Genomic DNA, 25,932 nt, shown 5'->3' with positions numbered 1-25,932 from the left:
TGATGGATGGAGCATTTCTGACATCCTGCCCCATGATGGTCGTTTTCTTGAGGCTGATGGTTAGGCCAAATTCATTGCAGGCAGACGCAAACCTGTCGATGAGACTCTGCAGGCATTCTTCAGTGTGAGATGTTAAAGCAGCATCGTCAGCAAAGAGGAGTTCTCTGATGAGGACTTTCCGTACTTTGGACTTCGCTCTTAGACGGGCAAGGTTGAACAACCTGCCCCCTGATCTTGTGTGGAGGAAAATTCCTTCTTCAGAGGATTTGAACGCATGTGAAAGCAGCAGGGAGAAGAAAATCCCAAAAAGTGTGGGTGCGAGAACACAGCCCTGTTTCACACCACTCAGGATAGGAAAGGGCTCTGATGAGGAGCCACCATGTTGAATTGTGCCTTTCATATTGTCATGGAATGAGGTGATGATACTTAGTAGCTTTGGTGGACATCCGATCTTTTCTAGTAGTCTGAAGAGACCACGTCTGCTGACGAGGTCAAAGGCTTTGGTGAGATCAATGAAAGCAATGTAGAGGGGCATCTGTTGTTCACGGCATTTCTCCTGTATCTGACGAAGGGAGAACAGCATGTCAATAGTCGATCTCTCTGCACGAAAGCCACACTGTGCCTCAGGGTAGACGCGCTCGGCCAGCTTCTGGAGCCTGTTCAGAGCGACTCGAGCAAAGACTTTCCCCACTATGCTGAGCAGGGAGATTCCACGGTAGTTGTTGCAGTCACCGCGGTCACCTTTGTTTTTATAGAGGGTGATGATGTTGGCATCGCGCATGTCCTGGGGTACTGCTCCCTCGTCCCAGCACAGGCATAGCAGTTCATGTAGTGCTGAGAGTATAGCAGGCTTGGCACTCTTGATTATTTCAGGGGTAATGCTGTCCTTCCCAGGGGCTTTTCCGCTGGCTAGGGAATCAATGGCATCACTGAGTTCCGATTTGGTTGGCTGTATGTCCAGCTCATCCATGACTGGTAGAGGCTGGGCTGCATTGAGGGCAGTCTCAGTGACAGCATTCTCCCTGGAGTACAGTTCTAGGTAGTGCTCAACCCAGCGGTCCATCTGTTTGCGTTGGTCAGTGATTATGTCCCCCGATTTAGATTTGAGGGGGGTGATCTTCTTGATGGTTGGCCCAAGAGCTCTCTTCATGCCATCATACATTCCTCTGATGTTTCCGGTGTCTGAGGCCAGCTGAATATGACTGCATAGGTGTTGCCAGTAGTCGTTTGCGCAACGCCTAGCTGTTCTTTGTGCAGTACTTCTGGCTGCTTTAAGTGCTGCGGATGTTAAATCGCTGGGGGCTTTCTTGTAGTTCAAAAGTGCAATGCGCTTAGCGGCTATGACAGGTTCCAGCTCTTCATTATGAGATTGAAACCAGTCTGCATTTCTCTTCGCACTTTTGCCGTAGGTGGTCAAAGCTGACTCATAGATGGCGTCTCTGATGTGGGCCCACTTGGTCTCAGCATCCCCTGTGGGAGTGTTTTGAAGGGCTGTTACAAGTGAATTTAGAAATTTTTGTAACAGCTGTGAGTGAGAAATTCTGCTCGTGTTGATAACAGTCCTCTCCTTGAGTTTCATGGTTTATTGGTGTGGATCCACAGAGGTCATTGATGAGGCCCATCTACCACCCTGTGACACGGTGTAGCTAGCTCTATTCTGTCAACAAAAGTAAATTGCATTGGCATTGCATACTATTTTGTTTGCCAGCTAGCTAATACAGTTGTGCTGCACTCCATTGATGTTTGTATGCTTAGCTACTTTTTAGGGAGATATGTGTTTTGATGACATGAGGTTGGCTATACACTTTTTATACTGATTAATTGCCCCCATGTCCGTGGCTGAGTCAATAATTTTGTCAAATGTCCACAGTGCAATATGTTAATATCTATCCCTGCCTTCTCTGTTACTTCATCAAAAAAATCAATTACATTAATCAAGTATGATCTGCCTTTTACAAATCTGTGCTGACTCTCCCTAATTAACTCACATCTCTCCAAGTGCCCATTGATTTTTTTTTTCCCCTGATTATTATTTCTAAAATCTTACCCATCATAGATCTTAAACTGACCAGCCTGTAGTTACCAGCAATGTCCTTTTTTGAATAAGGGTGTCCCATTTGCCACTCTCCAGTCCTCTGGCACCTCCCACATATCTAGGGAAGATTCGCCTTTTTTGTTAAGTATATCTTCTCAGTTCAGGTATCACTGTTGTGATTTTTTTTCTTGCACCTTCAGTGTCTCTATATACTTTTTATAATAGAGACCAGGTTCTTTACAAGTTTATGATAATTTGACACCGAGCCACATGAGATATTAGGGCTGATAACCAAATGTTGGTCAAAGGTAGGTTTTAAGGAACATCTTAAAGATGAAAGAATCATAGAATGGTTACAGCACAGAAGGAGGCCTTTCAGCCCGTCTTGTCTGTACTGGCTGTCTGTAACACCAACTCATGTAGTCCCACTCCCCCGCCTTTTCCCCATAATCCTGCACATTTTGTCTCTTCAGCTAATTATCCAATTCCCTTTTGAAATCCATGATTGAATCTGCATCCACCACACTCTCAGGCAGTGCATTCCAGATCTTAACCACTCTAATAAAGAGAGGCGGAGAGATTTAAGGAGGAAAGTCAAAAGCTTAGGGTCTAGGCAGCTGAAGGTAATGGTGGAGTGATTAAAATCGGTGATGCTCAAGAAGAGGAGCATGGATATCTTGGAAGTTTAAAAAAAATCATTCATTGGATGTGGGCGTTGCTGGCTAGGCTGGCATTTATTGCCCATCCCTAATTGCCCTTGAGAAGGTGGTGGTGAGCTGCCTTCTTGAACCGCTGCATTCCTTGGGGTGTAGATACACCAACAGTGCTGTTAAGAAGGGAGTTCCGGGGTTGGAGGGGATTGCAGGCTTGTGGGGAGATGGGGGGGGGGGGGGGGGGGGTGGTGAGGCCATGGAGGGATTTGAAAATGAGGATAAGAATTTGAAAATAGAGATGTTGTTTCACCATGAGCCAATGTAGGTCAGTGAGCAAAAGGGAGACGGACATATGACGGGACTTGGTGCAAGTTAGGATGCGGGCTGCAGAATTTTGGAGGTCTTCAGTTTACGGAGGGTAGAACTTGGGAAACCTGCCAAGAGTGCATTATAATAGTCATGTCTAGTTGATGAATTAATTCGATTTCAAATTAATTACTATTTACTCTGATTATTTATGTATGGAAGATACTTATTTAGTCCAAACACTTTAATGCCGATTTCCTGTCTTTGTATTTATATAGTCTATTTACCTAAAGGATATTATCCTCTTAATACTTGAGATAAATGATAAGTTAAACACTTAGCTCTAATTCCTTGCGTCCAACACTCCTCACTCTGCTGATTTTGATGCCGCTTTTTTTTTTGGAGTTTTTTGCATCGTGTCTGCTGCTCTGATTCTCCCGAAAAGCTCTGCTGCTATCTCGCACACTCTGTTTGCATCTTTCACTGTGGGTCTCCCCGAAGGCTGTGCTGCTGCTACCTCTGACGTGCTGTTTAAATCTATCACTGTGGGTCTCCTGATAAGCTCTAGATCTATCTCCTGAAGACTAAAACTCCAGAAATATTGAAAAGGCATTTAGATGCTGTGATGGAGCTGAGGGCTGGGGGAATTGTAGACATCTATGGAAGGATCAGCTAGATGGGCTGAATGGCCTCTCTTATCTGCACTGGTTGTTGCAATTGTCACATACCCCCAAGTGGCTAGCTTGAGCTTGACATTGGCAGGGGATGACAAACTGGTCACTGGCTCTCAATTTGAGAAACTGTATGGTTGAACAAACTTCACCAGAATGAAGGTGTTTGTGTGTTTTTGGGGGCAAATGGAAGGGTTTAATTGAAGAGAAGCATCACATTTAACTGGACTAGAATCTGGTATTCTAGTATGTCTGAAGTGGGGAAAAAACTATTCTGCGGTGAAAATTTCTTATCCGCTACCAGTAAAAGTTGGCTGGGCAGCTGGGAATGTGACTTCACAGCTGTAGCTCCCAGTGTTAGCCGAATTCTAAGCCATATTCCATATGTTAATTTTTTTTCAAACTGGGTAAATTTCAATTGGGAAGCCAGCAAATGATTGCAATGTGCAATTAAAACAAGACATACCCTTCTGTGGTTTATTGGCAACTTTGCTACTAATTCCAGCTGTTTCCAAGCAGAGCAGCTGCTTTAATAAAAGCAAAATACTGCGGATGCTGGAAAACTGAAATAAAAACAAGAAATGCTGGAACCACTCAGCAGGTCTGGCAGCATCTGTGAAAAGAGAAGCAGAGTTAATGTTCCGAAGAAGGGTCACTGACCCGAAACGTTAACTCTGCTTCTCTTTTCACAGATGCTGCCAGACCTGCTGAGTGGTTCCAGCATTTCTTGTTTTTATTTTATATTAGAGCAGCTATTTTATTTGATGATTTATTTCTATATACTTTTTTTTTTAAAAGGCAGAAGATAGAAGACTGCCTTTGGGAGGTGAAAGGTTGCGAAGCCATCGGATATTTCAGGCACACTGCTGAAAGATGGGAGATAGAATAGTAATCAATAAATAACACAGGAGTCGAGATGCTGGTTCTGACCCTGTATATTCAGGGGAGTGTGAGGTGAGCAGCATTTTCACTGCTTTGCTTCTGTGCCTGTTTCACGAGGAGAGATGCCAAGAACAGTAAATGCAGTCTTAAAAAGCAATTGCCTATTAGCTGCGTAAGGCATGACTATATTTGTCAGCTAAATATTTTCTTTTTAGCATAACAGTTGAGATCGAAATAAATTTACATTTTTTAAAAAATCCTTTTTAATTGGCTCTTTCATTTAAGGCATTTTGTTGCCGAGAATAGCGCACGTTTTATCAATTGGATGGGAAGGAGGCTCCTTGGTACACATCCTATTACTTTCAAATTTTTTTTCCTTGCTTTTCCTAAAGGTATTGTTTTGCACTGGCCTATGAACATATCAAAATGACAAGGAGCAAAAGACCAGCTGGTCCATCAAACATGCCGCACACTCACCATGACTGGAGCATCGTGACTGGACAGTTCCTACTTAAACCCCGCTCTCCACTTCCTCCCCTCCCCCAATAGCCACGTAATCTCCTGGGAGAGGATTTAAAAAAGAAAATTGACAAAAATGGTGGAAAACTGCAACTGGTTGCACAGATGCCACCCTCTAGTACCTGATTAGGCTGGGCACTGTCCACACAGGACCCTGGACAGTGACTGTCCACAGAGATGTCCAGTCCTCTGTGTCAGCTGTTTGTGGGATCATGCTGTATGCAAATTGGCTGCTGCATTTTCTACATTGCACCATTGAGCACACTTAAAAAGTAATTTCATTGGCTAAAATGCACCTTGTGTTGTCCTGAGGTCATGATAAATGCAACATCAATCACCCTAAGTCTTTATTTTTTCTTTCATGACAGTATGTCCACGTGGACTTTCCAGTGGGAGGTGATGGGTAGCAATGAGAATTGGAAACCATGGCTGATTTATATGACATTCAAGAAGAATAAATAGGAAGCTAGTTAAAGATGGAGGGGTATCACTCTTAATCAAGGATGGCTTTGGTGCAATAGTTAGAGATGAACCTGGTTCAGAAGATCAGGATGTAGAATCTGTTTGGGTGGAGCTGAGGAATAGTAGGGGTAAGAAGTCACTAGTGGGAGTGGTCTACAGGCCCCCTAACAGAAACCACAATGTAGGACGAAGTATACAAGAAATAATATTGGGTGCTTGTGATAAAGGGACGGCAGTAATCATTGGTGATTTTAATCTACATATAAACTGGAAAAATCGAGTTCATAGAATGCTTTTGAGAGAGTTTCTTAGAGCAGCATGTTCTGGAACCAACCAGAGAGCAGGTTATATTAGACCTGGTATTGTGTAATGTGACAGGATTAATTAATGACTTCAGAGTAAAGGCACCTCTAGGTAGCAGTGACCACAATATGATTGAATTTTACATCCAGTTTGAAAGAGAGAAGAGTGAGTCCAAGACTAGTATTTTAAACTTAAATAAGGGCAACTATGTGGGCATGAAAGCTGAGCTAGCTGAAGTGAACTGGGTTATTAGGCTAGGAGATAGATCAATAGAGAAGCAGTGGCAGACATTGAAGGGGATATTTCAGAATTCTCAGAATGAGTATATTCCGACGATAAAGAAAAATTCTAAGGGGAGGATCCACCATCCGTGGTTAACTAAAGAAGCTAAGGAAAGCATCAAGGAAAAAGCATAGAATTGCGCAAAGATGAGTGTCAGGTCAGATGATTGGTCAGAATATAAAGAATGGCAGAGAATGACTAGCAGGTTAACCAGGAGAAAGAAATGAGAGTATGAGAGGAAGCTGGCTAAAAATGTAAAAATGGATAGCAAGAGTTTCTACAGGTATTTAAAAGGGAAAAGAGTAAGTAAAGTGAGTGTTGGTCCTATAGGGAGTTAATAGTAGATAATAATGAAATGGATGAAATGAACAAATATTTTGCTTCTGTCTTCACTATAAGAGGATACAAAGAACATTCCAGTAATAGCTGTAAATCAAAAGGTGGAAGGAAGAGAGGAACTTGGTGAAATTACAATAACCAGGGAAGCGGTACTGGCCAAACTAATGGAGCTGCGGACTGACAAGTCCCCAGGTCCTGATGGGCTTCATCCTCGGGTCTTAAAAGAGGTGGCTAACGAACTAGTAGATGCATTGGTGTTAAATTTTCAAAATTCACTAGATTCTGGAAAAGTTAGAAACATAGAAAAATAGGAGCAGGAGTAGGCCATTCGGCCCTTCGTGCCTGCACCGCCATTCAATACAATCATGGCGGATCATCCAAACTCAGTAACCTGTTCCAGCTTTCTCCCCATATCCCTTGATCCCATTAGCCCTAAGAACTATATCTAACTCTTGAACATATTCAATGATATAGAACATAGAACAGTACAGCACAGTACAGGCCCTTCGGCCCACGATGTTGTGCCGAACCTTTAACCTACTCTAAGATCAAACTAACTACCTACCCTTCATTCTACTATCATCCATGTACCTATCCAAGAGTCGCTTAAATGCCCCTAATGTATCTGCTTCTACTACCACCGCTGGCAGCGCATTCCACGCACCCACCACTCTCTGTGTAAAGAACCTACCTCTGACATCTCCCCGAAACCTTCCTCCAATCACCTTAAAATTATGCCCCCTGGTGATAGCCCTTTCCACCCTGGGAAAAAGTCTCTGACTATCCACTCTATCTATGCCTCTCATCATCTTGTACCCCTCTATCAAGTCACCTCTCATCCTTCTTCGCTCCAATGAGAAAAGCCCTAGCTCCCTCAATCTTTCTTCGTAAGACATGCCCTCCAGTCCAGGCAGCATCCTGGTAAATCTCCTCTGCACCCTCTCTAAAGCTTCCACATCCTTCCTATAATGAGGCGACCAGAACTGAACACAATATTCCAAGTGTGGTCGAACCAGGGCCTTATAGAGCTGCAGCATAACCTCGCGGCTCTTAAACTCAATCCCCCTGTTAATGAAAGCCAACACACCATACACCTTCTTAACAACCCCATCAACTTGGGTGGCAACTTTGAGCGATCTATGGACATGGACCCCAAGATTCCTCTGTTCCTCCACACTACCAAGAATCCTGCCTTTAAGCCTGTATTCCGCATTCAAATTCGACCTTCCAAAATGAATCATTTCACACTTTTCCAGGTTGAACTCCATCTGCCACTTCTCAGCCCAGTTCTGCATCCTGTCAATGTCCCGTTGCAACCTACAACAGCCTTCCACACTATCCACAACTCCCGCAACCTTCGTGTCATCGGCAAACTTGCTAACCCAGCCTTCCACTTCCTCATCCAAGTCATTTCTAAAAATCACAAAGAGCAGAGGTCCCAGAACAGATCCTTGTGGAACACCACTGGTCACCAAGCTCCATGCTGAATACTTTCCATCTACTACCACCCTCTGACTTCTATGGGCCAGCCAATTTTGTATCCAGACAGCCAACTTTCCCTGAATCCCATGCCTCCTTACTTTCTGAATGAGCCTACCATGGGGAACCTTATCAAACACCTTGCTAAAATCCATATACACCACATCCACTGCTCTTCCTTCATCAATGTGTTTTGTCACATCTTCAAAGAATTCAATAAGGCTTGTGAGGCATGACCTGCCCCGCACAAAGCCATGCTGACTGTCTCTAATCAAACCATGCTTTTCCAAATAATCATAAATCCTGTCTCTCAGAATCCTCTCCAATAATTTGCCCACTACCGAAGTAAGACTGACTGGTCTATAATTCCCAGGGTTATCCCTATTCCCTTTCTTGAACAAGGGAACAACATTTGCCACCCTCCAATCATCCGGTACTACTCCAGTGGACAGTGAGGACGCAAAGATCATCGCCAAAGGCGCTTCCGGTAATATCCTTGGGTATATCCCGTCTGGCACCGGGGACTTATCTGTCCTCGTATCATTCAAAATTTCCAGCACATCCTCCCTCTTAACCTCAACCTGTTCGAGCATGTCAGCCTGTTCCACGCTGTCCTCACAAACGACCAGATCCCTCTCACTAGTGAATACTGAAGAAAAGTATTCATTTAGGACCTCCCCTACATCCTCCGACTCGAGGCACAAGTTCCCTCCACTATCCCTGATTGGCCGTACCCTCACTCTGGCCATCCTCTTGTTCCTCACATAAATGTAGAACGCCTTGGGATTTTCCTTAATCCTACCCGCCAAGAATTTTTCATGTCCCCTTCTAGCTCTCCTAAGTCCATTCTTCAGTTCCTTCCTGGCTATCCATTCTTCAGTTCCTTCCTGGCTATCTTGTAACCCTCTAGAGCCCTGTCTGATCCTTGCTTCCTCAACCTTAAGTAAGCTTCCTTCTTCCTCTTGACTAGCTGTTCCACATCTCTTCTCATCCAAGGTTCCTTCACCCTACCATCCCTTCCCTGCCTCATCGGGACAAACCTATCCAGCAGTCGCAGCAAGTGCTCCCTAAACAACCTCCACATTTCTGTCGTGCATTTCCCTGAGAACATCTGTTCCCAATTTATGCTCCCCAGTTCCTGCCTAATAGCATTGTAATTCCCCCTCCCCCAATTAAATATTTTCCCATCCCGTCTGCTCCTGTCCCTCTCCATGACTATAGTAAAGGTCAGGGAGTTGTGATTACTATCACCGAAATGCTGTCCCACCGAGAGATCTGCCACCTGGCCTGGTTCGTTGCCAAGCACCAAGTCCAACATCGTCTCCCCTCTAGTCGACCTATCTACATATTGAGTCAGGAAACCTTCTTGGACACACCTGACAAAAACTGCTCCATCCAAACTATTTGCACTAAGGAGGTTCCAATCAATATTAGGGAAGTTGAAGTCACCCATGACAACAACCCTGTCACTTCTGCACCTTTCCAAAATCTGCCTCCCAATCTGTTCCTCCATGTCTCTGTTGCTATTGGGGGGTCTATAGAAAACTCCCAACAAAGTGACTGCTCCTTTCCTGTTTCTGATTTCCACCCATAATGACTCAGTAGACAAACCCTCCTCGACGACCTCCCTTTCTGCAGCTGTGATACTATCCCTGATTAGCAATGCCACTCCCCCACCTCTTTTCCCTCCCTCCCTATTCCTTTTGAAACATCTAAACCCCGGAACATCCAACATCCATTCCTGCCCCTGTGATATCCACGTCTCTGTAATGGCCACAACATCGTAGCTTCAAGTACTGATCCATGCTCTACGTTCATCACCCTTATTCCTGACACTTCTTGCGTTAAAATAGACACACTTCAACCCATCATACTGGCTGCAACTTTACCCTGTCAACTGTCTAACCTTCCTCACTGACTCTCTGCACTCGGTATCTGCCTGTTCAACAGCTACCCCATCCACTGATCCGTGGCTCCGGTTCCCATCCCCCTGCCAAACTAGTTTAAACCCTCCCAAAGAGCTCTGGTAAACCTCCCGCCCAGGATATTGGTGCCCCTCCAGTTCAGATGCAACCCGTCCTTCTTGTACAGGTCCCACCTTCCCCAGAAGGTATCCCAATGATCCACATATCTGAATCCGTCCCTCCTACACCAACTCTGTAGCCACGTGTTCAGCTGCACTCGCTCCCTGTTTCTAGCCTCACTAGCACGTGGCACCGGTAACAATCCTGAGATTACTACTCTGCTCGTCCTGCCTTTCAGCTTCCAACCTAACTCCCTAGATTCGCTTTTCAGGTCCTCATCCATTTTCCTAGCTATGTCATTGGTACCGATATGTACCACGACCTCTGGCTGCTCCCCCTCCCCCTTAAGAATCCTGTGGACTTGATCCGAGACATCCCCGACCCTGGCACCCGGGAGGCCTCAACTGCTTTCTGTGTTAGAGAATTCCACAGGTTAACCACTCTCTGGGTGAAGAAATCCCTCCTCATCTCAGTCCTAAATGGCTTACCCCTTATCCTTAGACTGTGACCCCTGGTCCTGGACTCCCCCGCCATCGGGAACATCCTTCCTGCATCAAGTCTGTCCAGTCCTGTTAGAATTTTGTAGGTTTCTAGAGATCCCCGCTCATTCTTCTAAACTGTAGCGAATACAAGCCTAATCAACCCAATCTCTCTTCATATGTCAGTCCTGCCATCCCAGGAATCAGTCTGGTGAACCTTCGCTGCACTCCCTCTATAGCAGAAACATCCTTCCTGAGATAAGTAGACCAAAACTGCACACAATACTCCAGATGTGGTCTCACCAAGGCCTTGTTTAATTGCAGCAAGACATCCTTGCTCCTGTACTCAAATCCTCTCGCTATGAAGGCCAATATACCATTTGCCATCTTAACTGCCTGCTGCACCTGCATGCTTACTTTCAGCGACTGGTGCACAAGGACACCCAGGTCTCGCTGCACCTCCCCCTTTCCCAATATATGGTCATTCAGATGATCTGCCTTTCTCTTTTTGCCACCAAAGTGGATCACCTCACATTTATCCATATTATACTGCATCTGCCATGTATTTGCCCACTCACTCAACCTGTCGAAATCACACTGGAGCTTCTCTGCATCCTCCTCACAGCTCACACTCCCACCCAGCTTTGTGTCATCTGCAAACTTGGATATATTACATTTAATTCCCTCATCTATATTATTAATATATATTGTGAATAATTGGGGTCCAAGCACTGATCCCTGTGGTACCCCTGTCACTGCCTGCCACTCGGAAAAAGACCCGTTTATTCCTACTCTTTGTTTCATGTCTGCCAACCAGTTCTCTACCCATGTCCGTACCTTACCCTCAATTCCATGAACTTTAATTTTGCATGCTAATCTCTTATGTGGGACCTTATTGAAAGCCTTCTGAAAGTCAAAATACACTACATCCACTGGTTCTCCCTTATCTATTCTACTAGTTACATCCTCAAAAAATTCTAGTAAATTTGTCAAGCATGATTTCCCTTTCGTAGATCCATCAGACTGGAAAATAACAAATATAAATTCTGTATTCTAGAAGTGGGGTAGGCAGAAAATGGGCAACTATAGGCCAGTTAGCTTGACGTCTGTCGTGGGGAAAGTTTTAGAATTAATCATTAAGGAGGCTATAGCGGAGCACTGAGAAAAACTCAAGGTAATCGGGAATAGTCAGCATGATTTTGTGAAAGGGAGATCATGTTTAACCAATTTATTGGAGTAACATGTGCCGTAGATAAGGGGGAGCCCGTTGACGGACTGTACTGGGATTTCCAGAAGGCATTGATAAGGTGCCACATAAAAGGTTATTGCGCAAAGTAGGAGCTCATGGTGTAGTGGGTAACATATTAGCATGGATAGAAGATTGACTGGCAGAAAACAGAGAGTATGCATAAATGGGTCCTTTTCTGATGGGCAGGATGTGACAAGTGGAGTCTGCAGGGGGCTGTGCTGGGGCCTCAACTTCTTACAATTTATATCAATGACATAGATGAAGGGAGCGATGGCATGGTAGCTAAATTTGCAGATGACACAAAGATGGGTAAGAAAGTATGTCATGAAGAGGACATAAGGAGGTTGCAGACCGATATAGATAGGTTGAGTGAGTGGGCAAAAATCTGGCAGATGGAATATAATGTGGGAAAATGTGAAGTTGTTCACTTTGGCAGGAAGAATAAAAAAGCAGAGTATTCCTTAAATGGAGAACAACTGCAGAACTCCAAGGTGCAGAAGGATCTAGGTGTTCCAATGCATGAATCACAAAAAGTTAGTATGCAGTTACAGCAAGTAATAAAGAAGGTTAATGGATTGCACGAGAGGAATTGAAAATAAAAGTAAGGATGTTATGCTTCAGTTATACAGGGCATTGGTGAGACCACATCTGGAATACTGTATGCAGTTTTGGTCTCCTTATTTAAGGAAGGATGTGAATGCATTGGATGAGGTTCAGAGGAGGTTTACTAGGTTGATACTCGGAATGAGCAGGTTGTCTTATGAGGAAAGATGGGAGAGACTGGGCTTGTTTACACTGGAGTTTAGAACAGTGAGGGGAGACTTGATTGAAGTATATAAGATCCTGAACTGTCTTGACAAGGAGGATGTGGAAAGGATGTTTCCTCTTGTGGGGGAGTCCAGACTCGGGCACTGTTTTAAAATTAGGGGTCGCCCTTTTAGGACAGAGATGAGGAGAAATTTTTTCTCTCGGGGTTGTGCTACTTTGGAATACTCTGCCTTGGAAGGTGGTGGAGGTGGGATCATTGAATATTTTTAAGATGGAGGTAGATAGATTCTTGTTAGGCAAGGGAATCAAAGGTTATCGGGGGTAGATGGGAGTGTGGAATTCGAGACACAAACAGATCAGCCATGATCGTATTGAATGGTGGAGCAGGCTTGATGGGCCGAATGGCCTACTTCTCCTAATTCATATGTTCGTATTTCCACCCAACAACCCCCCCCCCCCTCTGGTTCCTGGCACAGGAACACCAAGGTCAATGAAAACACTCTTTGCAGTCAACCCAGCTGAGACCAGCTAACTTGGCACTATCTGGTGATGGAACCTGGAACCTTTCTGGTCTGTGTAGCTTAGTTCCACAGTACACCAGGGAACAGTAGTGTAATGGTAATGTTACTGGGATAATTATCCAGAGGCCTGGACTGATGATCTGGAGACATGAGTTCAAATCCCAGCATGGCAGGTGGGGGAATTTAAATTCAACTAATTAATAAATCTGGAATAAAATACTCGTCTCGGTAATGATGACCATGAAGCTACTAGATTGTTATAAAAACCCAGCTGATTCACTAACGTCCTTCAGGGAAGGTAATCTGCTGTCCTTACCTGGCCTGGTCAATATGTGACTGCAGACCCACAGCAATGTGGTTGACTCTTAACTGCCCTCTGAAATGGCCTAGTAAGCCACACAGTTGTACCAAACCACTACAGTGAGTATACCTACACCACATGGACTACAGCAGTTCAAGAAGTTGGCTCACCACCAGCTTCTCGAGGGTAATAGGGGTTGGGCAATAAATGGTGGGCTTGTCTGCAATGCTGACATTCCTTGAATGAATAAAGGAAAAACTAATGATTTAATCTATCAGATTCTTATTTGAATGAGGCCTTAAACCAAGGCCTCCTCTGTCTTCTCGGGTAGATGTAATAGATCTCTTGATAGTATTTCAAAACCAGTAGAGTTCTCTCTGGTGTTCCGGTCAATATTTATCCTCAACCAACATCACTAAAACAGATTAACTGGTCATTATCACATTGCTGTTTGTGGGGCCTTGCCAAGTTTTTGTTTAATTTTCAGTGCTGAAATATTTTGCTTTTTACTGCATAAATGCTTCTTAATGATGCAGAACAGTTGATGAATCTGTGCAGGTTCAGCAACACTAGTCAGGCTGAAGTTGGAGACCATGAATATAGCATTGCAGCCAATAAAGCAGTGGCTCCAAATTATTTTTTTATGTTGTGACGCATTTACATCTGGTCTGTGCTGCTTGTTGTAAGTGGTGCTGGTATATGTAATCAGTATAGCAAGCATTGCCTTTGACCTAATGCTTAAATTGATACTGAGCCAAGAGGTTAGCAAGCACGGCACCAATTTATGCAATTGTATTTATTCTGTTTGTTGACATCTCTGTTTCAGATAAAGCAGTTAATGCTGTTTATAGAGACAAAGCTGCTACTGGAGATAAAATTTCTGACAGCCTTAATTCAGTGCACGGAAAATACATAGGGCAAACATGGAAGACCTCCTGCTGTTAAATCTTTGCATGTGTAACAATCGAGATCCGAGGCCAGAAAACTGCCTTCAAACATAAAATGTGTAAATGCATATTTTGCTCTGTAATTAATGCCATGCGCATAAAATTGTAGCAATGTGTGATTTGAAATATGAGCTTTTGTTACCTGGTCATTAATTACGAGGAAAGAAACATTTTTCTATAAAAGAAATATTCCCCCCACCCAAAAAAAAAGCTGGTGTTTTAAGCCATCTGTTTAAAAAATGATAATTGTTCTCTTTATGCAGCTCGATACCAAGAAAGTTAACATGAATGGAATATTACAGAGATAGTGCTGGTTGATTTAAAGGAGTTGTCTTACTTGTCTGATGAACTTCATAAATCATTAACACTCTTTTTCAAGTGAGCGAGCTCTCTGCAGTATTGACAACTCAAAACCATTCCAGAAACTGCTAGTACTTTGATCCTTTAATAATTTTGAAATAAAATCACAACTATCGCAATGAGGTTGATGGAGTGGGGGCGGGGGGACGCGGAGGTGGGTGTAAGAGGTCATGTCCAGCACAGTGGACTGCGATCTGACAGAATAGTGGTGTCTATTTATTGGAAGATTTTTGCATTCCCCGCCCCCCACCTTTCACCATAACTAGACACACATTATTCACTTGCACCTCTTGGAGCTCCTCAGCTCGGTTAGTCTGTTGTTGTCCTTTGTAGCTTCTGATCGGGCCATGATCTCAATATCGCCCACTATCTGATTGGAAGCACAGTTGCAGATGACAGCACTTCCCTTTAAGGTGTCACCTCTTCGTAGTCTCGCATAGCTCAAGGAAATGTTTTAGTATTGTACATGAATAAACAACGGAAATGTCACCTATTGAAAAGTTCATCTAGTAATGTCTGCGTTGAGTTGTTATGGAGTTTACCCATTACTTCTGAGGGAGCTGAGCTGCTAGTTGGGTTTCTAAGTGTGCTGCATTAAATTAGCTTGGTTAAGTAAGGTACACACACTCTCTTTTTGAGTTCAGAAGACTGTGGGTTCAAAAACCACTACAAGAGCACAGAATCCAGGCTGACGTTTCAGTGCAGCACCAAAGGGAGGGCTGTTTTATCAAAGGCTGTACTTCAATTGAGCTGTTAAATCAAAGCCCTGCCTGCGTGCCTGTTGTGCTAGCTTATGCAGATGGTACTGATCCAATGGCAGTCTTCAAAGAAAGAGCAGGGAGCTTTCCTGGTGTCCTGCTGAACACTATAACAACTAACTGCATTTATTTATCACCTTTAGCATAGTAAAACATCCCAAGGCACGTCACAGGAGCATTATTAAACAAAATTTGACATCGAACCATGTAAGGAGATGTTGAGACAGGTTGATCTAAGAGGTAGGTTTTAAGGAGAGTCTTAAAGGAGATCAAGGGGCAGAGATATTTAGAGAGAGAATTTCAGAGCTTAGGGCCTTGGTAGCTGAAAGCATAGCTGCCAGTAGTGGTGGGATTCAAATTGGGGATTCACAAGAGGCCAGAATTGGAAGATCTCAGAGGGTTGTAGGGCTGGAGGAGGTTGCAGAGGTAGGGAGACAGATAAACTTACTCTTTGCTGGATAAGGCTGCCATGTTTGCCCATGTAACAGAAGTCACTGCACACGTCAAAAAATCATTAATTGTATGCCCAGTGCTTTGAGATACAGTGTAAGCTATAGAATTGCAAGTCTTTCTTTATATTTTATTTTGGTGACTTGGGCTATCTGATTTCTAACTTGACAATTTTCAGCTTCCCCTAAATAAAACTCTGCGAAAAGTTGTAAATAGGGAAATGAAATGTTTATTTGATAAAGACACAAATCTGACTTGGCAATACATATGCTGAAGAGAATCGTGAACATTGCAAATCTGTAGAAATCTGATCAAACGGTATACATGCTGAAGAATGGAAACAGAATGCTGGACACCTGAAATACTTGATCAAAGATTTTACCCTAAATGTTAATCCCATTTTTCCTCTTCCAGATACTGCCTTAGGATTTCCAGCAGTCTTGGTATCTGTATAATTAATTAAAATTTGCTGTATATGTAATGCAGTCCTTATTTGGGCAACACCACCATGATGTGCAGTCACTTTCCTAAAGTTGCATTGCTGCACTTGTTTCCTATGAGCTGCCTTCAGGATAGTGCTGTGGGTCCTACAGGATTGTTCAGTGCTTGTTCTTGCAGCCAGTATGTCGTCATCTTTGGTTCAGATTGCCTTTGTTGGTGTTTATAAAGCACACGTTATGTTCTGAACACTTAACTCGGCAGTTCATAGAAGCATACAGCTCAGAAGGAGGCCATTGTGCCCGTGTCGACTCTTTGAAAAAACTATCCATTTGGTTCTACTGCTCTGCTGTTTCCCCATAGCCCTGCAGTTTTGGTTCCCTTCAAATATTTATCCAATTCCCTTCTCAAAGTTACTATTGACTCTGCTCCCACCACCATTCCAGATCATCGTAAGTTGCTGTGTAAAATACATTTTCATCTGCCCTGCTTCTTTTGCTAATTGCCATATATCTGTATCCTCTTGTTAGCATCTCTCCTGATCAAAAACCCTTCATTATTTTGAACATCTCTATTAAACCTGTAAGAGGTTCTGTTCCCGTACCCCTTACTACAGCTCTTGGACTTTGTGAATTGCAAGAACAAAATTGCACACGACACAGGGTTAGGCTGAACCACAAATTTGTTTATTTAAAAAAAAACCCTCCTAACACCCTGTTACAAAGACCTCTAAACTAATTTAAACCTTTTTGGAAAATAACCCACAGGCAAAACCCCACATTTCTGCCCCAAATTCACTCGATTCAAAACACAAACCCTCCCAGGATTTGGTTGCTACACTTAAAATTGTTTTAAAACTCTCATCCTCAAATACCCCTTGGATTTGGCTGATAACTCGCAATCCTCCATGCGGTTGGTCCTTCCAGTGAGAATTGTAGATCCACGAGCCAGATTGACCATTCCTAACCCTCTTCCTCGACTGCAGTGCCAAACCCTTTGATCTTGTCCTTTTTATGATGATCCTTATTGAAATATCATCACATCTCCTGAAGTCATCCTGCTGGATGGTCAGCACTTAGCACCTTTTAATCCTTTTCCTCTGTTACTTGCCTGGTCCAGACAGATCCATTTAGTGCTGATGTGATTTCCCTGACAGAGAACAATGAACTCCACCAAGGTGAGGTAACCCAGGCTCCAAAGCTAATATCCATGAAAGAGGTTTCTCTCCTGTCTTGACAGGAGTGAATGCTGTGCTCTGAACAAAGAACAGTACAGCACAGAAATAGGCCATTCGGCCTCAAAGCCTGCGCCGATCTTGATGCCTGCCTAAACTAAAACCTTCTGGGGCCAGTTAGTTGCAACAATGGCCTCCCCAATTACTTAACATGGTGGCAGTTATCCTGTGTCACTGTTATGATAATGTCCAAAATTCCAGTCCTTTAACAGTATCAGTTCTGTTGTGATGTTGGGATGTTTGCAAATTGACTCATCGGAATGCAGCCTGCCTCTGTGTGCTTTGTGTTGAGGTTTGGCTCTTATTCACAGTACTAGTGTCCATGGGGGTGGGGATTCCTTCCCCATACTCCACAAAGTCCAGTTTTAAAGTCCAGTTGGGCGGGGGAGGAAGTCTGATCCCACAACCTTCCAAATTTTCTCTGCTCTAGTTTGAAATTCTACTTGCTATATTTAATGCGTTTTTGGGTTTCTCGTCTGCAGGCATAAGGAAAGTTATTTACATGTCAGACAAGTACCGTGACATGCCAGAAATGAAGGCCTCCAAACTGATGTTGGACATGGCTGGTGTAGAATGCAGGTAAGTAGATGGTCTGCAGTGTTGTAATCTAAGCCCTCTAGACGACTGAAGAACCAAGTCAAACTAGAAGTATCCACAAAAATAATAATAAAAACAGAAAGTGCTGGAAATACTCATCAGGTCAGTTCTGATGAAAGGTCACAGACCTGAAACGTTAACTCTGCTTCTCTCTCCACAGATGCTGCCAGACCTGCTGAGTGTTTCCAGCACTTTGTTTTTATTTCAGATTTCCAGCACCTACAGTGTTTTGCTTTTATATCCGCAAGGATAATGCATGACTGCGTTAATATTGTACATAACCTTTTTACTAATGAACTGGTGTCAAGTGACAGGGTTAATACAGTCACAAAAGCATAAATTGTGGTTAGTGATTTTGATGTGATGCTCTATTTCAGAGACACACCGTGTGCAGTCTGATCACCTGACTCAGAGTTGCTATCCAGTGTTGTCAATCTGTTTCCCTCTTTCCCCCCACCCCCGCCCTTCCCCAGCCCCTCTTGATGGTTTCCCTGCACTCCTGAGACCACAAAATAAATCAGCTAGTTCACCTAACTGACTCGAGGCACTGCACTCCAAGCCAAGCAGTTGCATTCTTTCGAGTGTCAGGGAGCATTTCTGTCAGATGATCTCTATAGTAATTTGACCTAGTTCCTTTTAACCTATTACTTTTTCTCCATCAAACCACAATTTCCTAATACCTTCCAGCTATATAACTAATTCTCTGTGGCGCTTTCTGCAGCTTCTGAATTTTTTGCCTGGATGGTGGGAAAATGGAGTTGAATCCTAAGATCAGCCATGAATGTTTTGAATGGTGGAGCAGGCTCGATGGGCGATATGATCTACTCCTCCTATTTCTTATGTTCTTGTGCTTCGGGTGACATGAGCTGTGAGAAGTGAAAATTGTGCGGAACACAGATCTGCTTGTGAAGGCGCAGTGCTTTACCACCCAGTGATGACATCAAGCTTTCTGTCTTTGGCCCACTTGTGAAAAATTGAAAAGCCCGCAAGAAGCCCATCTAAGTTGTCCCCTTTTCTAAAATATAGTAAAACTATTCCATACCAGCTGGATTGATTTTTTTACTCTTGCCACCTTCTTCATAGATGAGTCTTTCTATGTCATTTCAAGTTTGCTGTGCTGCTGCTGCTTGTTCTCTGCCTTGGAACTGCAAACAGCTTCCTCATGCTGGTATTGGCGCTCCTGTTCTTTATCCTTGTATCTACGCTGTTCCTTTTTGCCACCCCTGTTCTGCTTGAACTAAACATCCCTGTGCTTACTTCAAGCATTCCTGTATTTGTGCTGTCAGCTTGCACTTCTGGCTAATATGCATATATTACATTACGTAATATCCACAGCACAGAAATAGGCCATTTGGCCCGAGAGGTGTATGCAACTGTTTATGTCGCACACGGGCTACTTACCCCTCTTTATCCAGCCCAATCAGAATATCCTTCTGTTGCTTTCTGCCTCACGTACTTAATGAGTTTCACATTTTAATCACACTCTGGGTAAAGACGTTGCTCCTGAATTCCTTATTGGAGTTATTAACGACTATCTTATATTTCTGGCCCCTGATTTAAAAAAAGCAATGCAATACTATACTGTCCTGTCCTGGAGTAGTTTTTAAGCCAGATGCCCAGCTCTCAATATCAGGAAAATGGCAGAGGCTAGCTTAGTGATCGAAAAAATCAACAAGAGTTTGCAGCATATGGAGATGGATTTATTTTTATGAGTGAGATACATCAAACTAGATGACACCAAAATAAGCACACCTCATTCCAAATGATTGGGAATAGATGGGCTTGTAACCTAATTTGAGTAACCTGCTGCTTTGGATAGCTATAGCAGCAGAAATGTGTAATTCCTCAACACTGCACATTCACAACAAGGTCATGTGTTTGAAATTCAACTCCGTCTCGTGAGAAACTGTCTATCCATTGGTGGCTTGTCCATTTGATGATTTCACAAATCTTTGGAACCCATTCTTTTCGAAGCATCCTGTGCTCCATCTGTGCGGTTTGTTGCTGTCTGTTGGAATATACGAACGGTGCTGCATCTTTTGATTTTGATTGCACGGTAAGATGAAGTACCGTGATGCATATAGAGAATTATTTTTGTTTTCAGGCACCAACATTAGTCCAGTTGATTGAGATTAAACACAAAAGGTAACTACATGTAAGTAATGTCAGGTACTAAGATGCTTTTGTCAGCTCACGGTTCTCTACTTTAAGGTGCTGCTATGAGATAAGTCTCTAACATAAATAGCTGCATTACACACAAAACTGATGTGGGCATTTCAATTTCTTCCAGAGGCCCCTCTCTCAGTGGGGGAAAGAGAGCACCAGACAAGTGGTCAAAACGTCTGTTACCACTTTTTTGTGTCGTAAATGTTGCAGATATTTTTCCAAGATGCAGACCAAACTGTCAGCACTTCATTTGATGTACAGTGAAGTGGACAAATGCACATCAGCTGGGCATGGGTTTTAATTGCAGTTTGTGAGGACACTGTCAACTTTCACCTTTTCTTGGAAATAGTTGCTGGATAATTTTTGGATTTTTTAAAACAATATTAAAATGGGGCTATCAGGCGTTTTGCATGAATTTCCACATTACTGGCTTTTAAAAATAATTTCACAGGATATTTTTGATTGAAACTTCTACAAGACAGGTCAGATCTTGAAAGTGATATTGGTGTGCATGCGTATTCCACATTGGAAAGGAATACAGAGCTGTCCAAATCGAGTGGTACAGTAAGCAAAGATCTGATACTCTGTTAATGCTACAGCCATCTCCCAGAGGTGTGCACAGACTTGTGGCCTTTTGTTGTCAGGGCTGATATTTCACTCTGGCTGAAGGTTGAGCTCTTCAACTCCTTGTACAGTCTCGAAAACAGTTTTAATATTGCTGGTTTGTGGGGCTTTCATGAGAGAATGGCATAATCATAGAAAGTTTAAGGCACAGAAAGAGGCCACTTGGCCCATGGTGTCTGTGCCGGCCAAAAAACAATCCACCCTTTCTAATCCCACCTTTCAGCATTTGGTCCATAGCCCTGCAGATTACAGCACTTGAGATGCATATCCAGACTCCTTTTGAGTGAGTTGAGGGTTTCTGCCTCAAATACCCTTTCAGGCAGTGAGTTCCAGACCTCCACCACCCTCTGGGTGGAAAAGCTTTTCCTCATCTCTCCTCTAATTTTTCGACCAATCACTTTAAATCTATGCTCCCTAGTCGCTGACCTCCCTGCTAAGGTGAATAGGCCCTTCACCTCCACTCTATCCAGGCCCCTCAAAATTTTGTACATTTCAATCAGATCTCCCCTCAGCCTTCTCTGTTCCAAGGAGAACCCCAGCCTATCCAATCTTTCCTCATAGCTGCATTTTTCCAGTCCTGGCAACATCCTCGTAAATCTCCTCTGTACCCTCTCTAATGAGGTTGCATCCTTTCTGTAATGAGGTGTCCAGAACTGCACACAGTATGCAAGTTGTGGCCTAACCAGTGAATTATACAGTTCCAGCATAACCTCCCTGCTCTTATATTCTATATCTCGGCTAATAACGGAAAGGATTCTATATGCCTTCTTAATCACCTTACTGACCTGTCCTGCTACCTTCAGGGATCTGCGGACTTCAAGGTCCTTCACTTCCTCTACACTTCTCAGTATTTTCCCATTAATCATGTGTTCCTTTGCCTTGTTTGACCTCCCTAAATGCATCACCTCTCACTTCTTAGGTTGATTTCCATTTGCCACTTTTCTGCCCATTTGACCAGACCATCAATATCTTCCTGCAGCCTACAGCTATCCTCCTCGCTATCTACCACACAGCCAATCTTTGTGTTGTCTGCAAACTTCTTGATCATGCCCCCTACATTTATGTCCAAAGCGTTAATATATACACAAAGGCAGGGGACCCGGTATTGAATCCTGTGGAACGCCACTAGAAATAGCCCTCCAGTTGCAAAAACACCCGTCAACAATTACCCTTTGTTTTCTGCCACTGAGCCAATTTTGTATCCACCTTGCTGCATTTCCCTGGATTCCATGGAATTTTATTTTTTTAACCAGTCTGCCATGTGGGACCTTGTCAAAAGCCTTGCTAAAATCCATGTAGACACATCAACTGCACTACCTTCATCTATCTTCCTTGTTACTTCAAAAAATTCAATCAAGTTGTTCAAACAAGATCTTCCCTTAACAAATCCAAGTAAATCACTGCTCCACCTGGATGGAGTGTTTGGGGACTTGGATGATGAAGAGAGGGGAGGTAAAAGGGCAGGTGTTGCACCTCCTGTGATTGCATGGGAAGGTGCCATGGGAAGAGGACGAGGTGTCGGGGGTGATGGAGGAGGAGAACAGGGTGTTGCGGACAGAACAATTCCTGTGGCAGGCAGCAGCTCTCAGGACTTCATATTGCCAACAGCGACCCGTTAAGTGGCTGCCGCCGGGGCCGCCGTCTCTATAATGAACAGGGGTCCACCCCCAAGAACGGCACAGCCAATCAGAGGGCCGGCAGCTCTGCAGCACCAGTGCTAGCATGGTTATTGCTGGGGCTGCATCTGCAGGATGAGAACGCATCAGTGGCCATGCACCCTCAAAGTCAGCTAAGTGGTGTCTGGGGGCGCCAGGGCCTGTCAGTCAGGCCCTGGCGAGGCATAGTGGCATTGCGGAGGGCAGGTCGTGCTATTGCCATTGTGGCCTGGGGGCCCCTCTGTGGCACAATGGCAAAAAGGAGGCCTCCACCTGCCCCCCAGAGGCCACTGGGAGGCCACCAGCGTTTACCTCAGTAGCTGGTAAAATGCCAGTGGAGGTGGGAAGAGGCCCTTATTTTACCACTTATGTGGCTCAGTTGGGCTGCGGGTGGGCGGGCCTCCTGCCAGCCTTTCTGGCTTCCAGTCTATCCCCAAAGGGCTGGTAAAATTCAGCCCCACATTTCAGGCTGATGATCTTTCAGCAAAACTGATGAATGACAATTGGCCTGAAATGTTAGCTGTTTCTCTCACCACAAATGCTGCCAGACCTGCTCAGTTTCCAGCATTTTCTGTTTTTTATTATATGCCAAGAATGAGGATATTAATTTTGTTATATGAACATTGATTTTAAACTGTTGCTGGAGTGAAGAAATTATTTGTTTGAAGATCACCAGACACTGGGCTGGAAGGACATTTGCATACTAAGAGACGCTGCTTGTGGAGACAAAGAACTATTCCCTGCTCCAATTAACCCAAATGGATTTTAATCACCACACATTGAAGGTGTAAGGAAGTGCATTCCAGGCCCTACCAGGATGATACAATCCACAGAGCCAGGACTGGTTAAACCATCTGGTCACATGACTAACTAGCTGGTCCAGTTTTTTTTTGAACTAGTCACAAGACAGTTTGAATTCTGATGGCAGTGTGCATCTGAGGCTGGAACAAGCAAGTCTCTCTCTCTCTCTTTCTCGTGCGCGGGCGCTCTCCCTTGCTTTCTCCCAAGCCACCGGACCCACAGAAGGCACGTAAACCTGGAGAGAAAAGACTCCTACATCGGAACAAGTTGAAGCGTGAGCTGGGCCCCAACGAATTGCAAGACTTACCGGCAACCAAAGACTCCACATTGAACTTAAAGGACTGTAACTACCAGATATTGCCTCAAACCTTTCCCCTTTATTCCTTCTCTTTTTCTGCCTCTATCTGCGTGTGTGTTTATCGCGTATGCATGCTAGCGTTGTTGCATCGCATATTCGTAGTCGTTAACCGGATTAGAGTTTAAGATAAATAAACTTCTACTTTTCTTGTTTAAATTTAAGGAAGCTTGTTTGATTTCTTGGCCTTACAATTGGAGCAGTACACAAGGATTCACCAAGGGGGAGCTAAAACCACGGTGTTTTAAAATTAAACCCTGTTGCGGTTAAACCAGGCAAAGGCTGAGAGGGAACCCATAGACCCCTTCTCACCTGGTCATAACAATATATTAATGTATATTTTATTATATTTGTGTGTTGGTTTAAAAATCAATGGGATATATGTGCTAATACTCTTCTTTGTTTTGTTTTGTAGCAAATTTACTCCAAAGAATAAAACAATTACCATTGATTTTGAGTCAATAAACAAAAGTGGAAGTTGTTTAGAAATATGCCAGACTGCCTCAACAGCATCACCTTGAAGCTACGTCGCAGAGAATCTTATTTGCTACTTCCATACTTTCCAAGCCTTTCTCTGTACTTACCCTTTAAAACAAATGTTCTGTAAACACTAGTCTGCTGCCATCCTGTACAAGTGGACCAGTTAATATATCTCAAATATGGTGCAAGATTTTTTTTTGTTGCAGTTAACATTGATCTGCTATTGTGCTTCACCTTGTTCTGTATATGCATTTATATGGTACTTTATGTTTACACAAAGAAATCTTAGGTAAGAAATCGTTGAAGATTATAGAAGAGAAGCAAGCCATTAGTCGCTGGGAACAAAGATCTGTGGCCCTGCCCGTGGACTTCTGGTGGAAGGGCAGCAAATAAGACCAAGTCCTGGCCTTCCTTAAGAGTCCCATTTGGGCCTTGGGATTTAGCCTGGACTCCTGAACACACACAAACATTTCTTTCTGCTCCTTAATTAAACCGGGTTTGGGTGCATCAACCTGTCCTGCTGCTCCTTTAACGAGTGGACTCTGCTACAGTTTTCAGCCTCCTGAGGCGGGTGTATGAGGCACCCCTCGTGGTGTGGGCATTCACTCAGAACATTTAAAATGTGACCTCTCGGCCCTGCAATCTTTGTTTGGTCAGTGCTGCATGGTATGGGTGGGTTGTTTATCCTGCTGCCCTGGATTTCTCACTGGCATCCTGACAAAATTGTGGCAGAGAACCCTTGTGGAGTTTCAGGGCTGATAAGTTATTACCTGTGGCCATCTTGAATTTAAAGATGCAGTTGAATTTTGTGAAAGTATTTTTAATGAATATGAATTGAAATTGTGACCAGACATATTTTCTACTTTTTTTTGCCAGCTCTTCTGGCTGAAGATCTTGTGATTCTACTGCATTCTTTAAAGCAAAATTGTTAGTGAAAAGGATCTACAAACCCACCCCACCTCTAAACTGATTCTATTTGCATAGATCAACTTTTTAAAAATATCTGTTTCCTGGGATGTGATCGTTGCTAGTAAGGCCAGCATTGGTTGCCTATCCCTAACTGCCCTTGAGAAGATGGTGGTAAGCTGTCTTCTTGAACCACTGCAGTCCATCTGGTGTGGGTACACCCACAGTGATGTTGGGGAGGGAGTTGCAGGATTTTGACCCAGCGACAGTGAAGGAACGGCAATATATTTCCAAATCAGGATGGTGTGTGGCTTGGAGGGGAACTTGCTGATGGTGATGTTCCTATGCCTCTGCTGCCCTACCAGGCGGAAGAGGTTGTAGGTTTGGAAGGTGCTGTTGAAGGCGGCGTGGAGAGTTGCTGCAGTGCATCTTGTATTTGGTAACACACTACTGCCACTGTGTGTCGATGGTGGATGGGGTGTCAATCAATTGAGCTGCTTGGTCCTGGATGGTGTTGAGCTTCCTGAGTGTTTTTGGAGCTGCAAGCATCCAGGCTGGTGGGGAGTATTCTTTCACACTCCTGACTTGTGCCTTGTGGCCAGATTTTGAGGAGTCAGGCAGTAGGTTACGCGCCACAGAATTCAGAGGCTCTGACTTGCTCTTGGAGCCACAGTATTTATGTGGCTACTCTATTGTCAGTTTCTGGTCAATGATAACCCCTAGTATGTTGATAGTGGGGGATTCAGAGATGGTAATGCTGTTGAATGTCAAGGGGTGCTGGTTAGATTCTCTCTTGTTGGAGATTGTTGTTGCCTGGCACTTGTGTGGTGCGAATGCAACTTGCCACTTATCAACCCAAGCCTGAATGTTGTCCAGGCCTTGCTGCAT

General features: G+C 43.8%; 1 protein-coding gene across 1 annotated transcript in view; it reads left to right on the top strand.

Annotated features, from left to right (window-relative positions):
- dctd (dCMP deaminase) overlaps positions 1-24,982 on the top strand; it is a 74,852-nt gene extending 49,870 nt beyond the window's left edge. The window contains exons 5-6 of the mRNA XM_068029349.1: positions 17,943-18,039; positions 24,074-24,982. Coding sequence (XP_067885450.1) covers positions 17,943-18,039; positions 24,074-24,179 — 203 coding nt within the window. The 3' untranslated portion in view covers positions 24,180-24,982. The remainder of the gene's footprint in view (positions 1-17,942; positions 18,040-24,073) is intronic.
- Positions 24,983-25,932: the final 950 nt, after the last annotated feature.

The sequence above is a fragment of the Heterodontus francisci genome, chromosome 4 (genome assembly GCF_036365525.1).
Source record: "Heterodontus francisci isolate sHetFra1 chromosome 4, sHetFra1.hap1, whole genome shotgun sequence".
NCBI classification, from domain to species: domain Eukaryota; kingdom Metazoa; phylum Chordata; class Chondrichthyes; order Heterodontiformes; family Heterodontidae; genus Heterodontus; species Heterodontus francisci.
Note: the sequence above shows the minus strand (reverse complement) of the source record. Positions and strands in the feature narration are given on the sequence as shown.